General features: G+C 44.4%; 1 protein-coding gene across 1 annotated transcript in view; it reads right to left on the bottom strand.

Annotated features, from left to right (window-relative positions):
- Positions 1-1,202: 1,202 nt before the first annotated feature.
- si:zfos-1056e6.1 (uncharacterized protein LOC107988029 homolog) overlaps positions 1,203-2,975 on the bottom strand; it is a 160,375-nt gene continuing 158,602 nt past the window's right edge. Inside the window, exon 9 of the mRNA XM_043696111.1 lies at positions 1,203-1,295. Coding sequence (XP_043552046.1) covers positions 1,239-1,295 — 57 coding nt within the window. The 3' untranslated portion in view covers positions 1,203-1,238. The remainder of the gene's footprint in view (positions 1,296-2,975) is intronic.

Below are 2,975 nucleotides of genomic sequence, written 5' to 3'. Positions count from 1 at the left end.
ATCTTCTCCATTCTGTCAACATAAGTACCTCCATCATCTCTCTGATACCTCACAGTCAATTGTATCTCTGCTACTGCACTTACCTCCCACCAAGGCTCATGCTCTCCCACTATTGCCTGCAAAATTGCCCTAACTGCAGCCTCTCCACACCACTAACCCAACATGTCCTCTTCTCTGCCAACTCACTCACTCTGGACAACTCTGAAAGTCACAGCAGTGCCACCCACTTTGATCTCCTGTAATACCTGCATCTCTCTCATTCTCGGAAGGAAACATCCCTCAAAGAGTCAAGATGGGTGGTGGACTGCCCAGCCATCGGTTCCTCACCCTTCAGGTGAAAATCATCTTGACACAGACCACCCCGACTGACTGATTAACCATGTCTAAGCCCCTGGGCTGGTGTTGGGAGTTGTCCTTGATTTGCTGTGATGGACTCCCCGTGAGAAAAGGCTTTTGACTTGGTTGATGCCTGCTGATAATTATCACAAGATTCCTATCTTTGTTCTTGTCAAAAAGCACAGCAAGACCTAAGTAATATGGCTGGTAGCTCTTGGTGAGAGGGCAAAGTGTGCACAAAGGCAATACAATGCAATGAAGGCATGCAGGCTCAGAGTGAGTGAGCACTATGACAGCAAGTGAAGACTCCATAGATGTAGCCTTTTCCAGTCCCTGAATTGGGTGTGTGTTCCTAAGCACACAGAACCCTTGCAGTTGTATTACAATGATTGATGTTAGTGCAGTATGAAATATAGAAGTGTCTGATAATGTACATGGGACTAGTTTAGTTTGGGATTATGGTCGGCATAGACTGGTTGGACTGAAAGGTCTGTTTCCATGCTGTATGCCTCTATGTGCTGAGATCAGAGGGTTCTTAGAAGCACATGTCAGATCAGTATCTGTGGACACATGGTTCATGCGGCCAATGCCCATGGAGATTCTTTCGATGTTGGTGCCCAGTGTCTAACATGGAGGTTCTTCAGCAAGTGGCAAGCCGAAGTCAGCAGATACACGTTCTGATTTCCATGTCAAGAATTCTCGATGTCTAGCTTGTTTGGCACATTTGTTGAGATAGGAAGTTTAAGTATTGATGAGGTGAGTATAGACATTAATAAGACATTTAACAAGTAATAATCTTCTTTAATTGGTGACTAGTGAAAACTCAGACAGTATAGAATGCTCCCAATGTTGAGATGGGCATTGCTGGGCTTCTTAAATGATTCTGCCATAGCTCATTTTGCTCAGGTCGCTATAGGATTCTGTCCTTTGTGTCCGTCTTCACAGAGGAAGAAGTTACCCTGAAATAATTAAAATTCAAAAATCTAATGAGAATGTAGAAATTAGTAGTAGCAAAAAGATAGTACAGTATTTGAGAAATTTTTGGAACTGAAAATTGACAGATCAGTGGGACCTTCGCCAAAAAGTATTAAAAGATATGGCTGCAGAGATGGTGATTCATTGGTGATCATCTTTCACAATTCTAACAATTCTGTAATGGTGCCTGCATATTGGAAGATTGCAAAAGTAACCCCATTGCTTATGAAAGAAGGGAGAGAGAAAACAAGGAACTATAGACCTATTAGCCTCATATCAATAGTAGAAAAGATGCTAGAATCTATTGTAAATTAATGTGATTACTAAATATTTAGAAAATAATTGCCTGATTGATCAAGGTCACAATAGATTATTGAAGAGGAAATCATTCTTGACAAACCTGTTAAGAGTGTTTTTTCAGGATGTTAATAGCAGAATTGATAAGGGGGAACCTGTGAATGTGGTGTGTTTGGATTTTAAGAAGACTTCTGATAAAGTCTCACGCAAGAGGTGAGCAAACAAAATTAAATTGCATGGGGTTGGGGGTAATTTCACCCACAATACAAGGATGTGCAGTTTAGGTGCATTGGCCATGCTAAATTGCCCCATAGTGTCCAGGGATATGTGGGTAAGCCATAGGAAATGCAGGGTTACAGGAATAGGGTAAGGGGGTGAGTCTGGGTGAGATGCTCTTTGGAGGATCACTGTGGACTTGATGGGCTGAATGGCCTGCTTCCACACTGAAAGGATCTCTATAATTCATATTGCTCTGGAGTCACATATAGATGACACTGGATAAGGACAGCAGTTTCTTAACAATTTTCGCATCAGAGAGCGGCGGGAGCTGGGTGGAAGTGAAGACAGAGTGCAAAGCCGGGCGGGAAGATAAGTGATTGTTCTTAGAGTGGGTGTGTTCTAGACCCCAGGTCCTACAAAGTAGGGCCTCCCTCCCTCCCTCCTCCTCTAACCTAAATTAAGAGTCCACAGACTTGCCCCAAAAAGAAGGTCCAAGGAAGTTCCTGTGGATTAGGCTTTAGCTCAGGAGTCTTTGACAAGGAGGTTGAGTGAAGTGATTACGCCACTGTTGAAGAGGGTGAAGACATGACTGCCAAGCTGGTTCAGTGTGCTACGTGCTTGATGTGGGAGGTCAACAACTCTGGTGTGTCTGGCTCATATAAGTGTGGAAAGTGTGTGCATGTTCAGCTACTGACAGAGCATATTGCAGCACTGATGAAAGAACTCGAGGACCTTAGGCTCATCTGAGAGAACGAGATCTTTCTGGACAAGACCTTCAGCGAGGTTATTACACCAATCATACCAGAAGAGAGCAGAAGAGAGCAGACAATGAAGAAGGCAGATAGGAGACAGGTGCAAGAGACCTCAAGGGAAGTACCTGTCAGGAACACGTTGAATCTTTTGGAAACAGTAGAGACAGGTGACACTGCCAGTCCGCGAGGTGGCCAGGTCTGTCAATCAAAAGTTGGCGCAGAGACAGAGCGGAAGAGTCAGACATCGCACAGAGCCGTGGTAAAAGGGGACTCCATAGTGAGAGGAACTGACCGGGGTTTTTGTGGCAGCAGACGGGACTTAAGGATGGTGTGTTGCCTTCCTGTGCCAGGGTTTAAAGACATCACAGACAGAGTGCAGGAAATCCTCAAGGACGA

The sequence above is a fragment of the Chiloscyllium plagiosum genome, chromosome 9 (assembly GCF_004010195.1).
Source record: "Chiloscyllium plagiosum isolate BGI_BamShark_2017 chromosome 9, ASM401019v2, whole genome shotgun sequence".
Classification (NCBI taxonomy): Eukaryota; Metazoa; Chordata; class Chondrichthyes; order Orectolobiformes; family Hemiscylliidae; genus Chiloscyllium; species Chiloscyllium plagiosum.
This window is presented reverse-complemented; position numbering and strand designations above follow the sequence as displayed.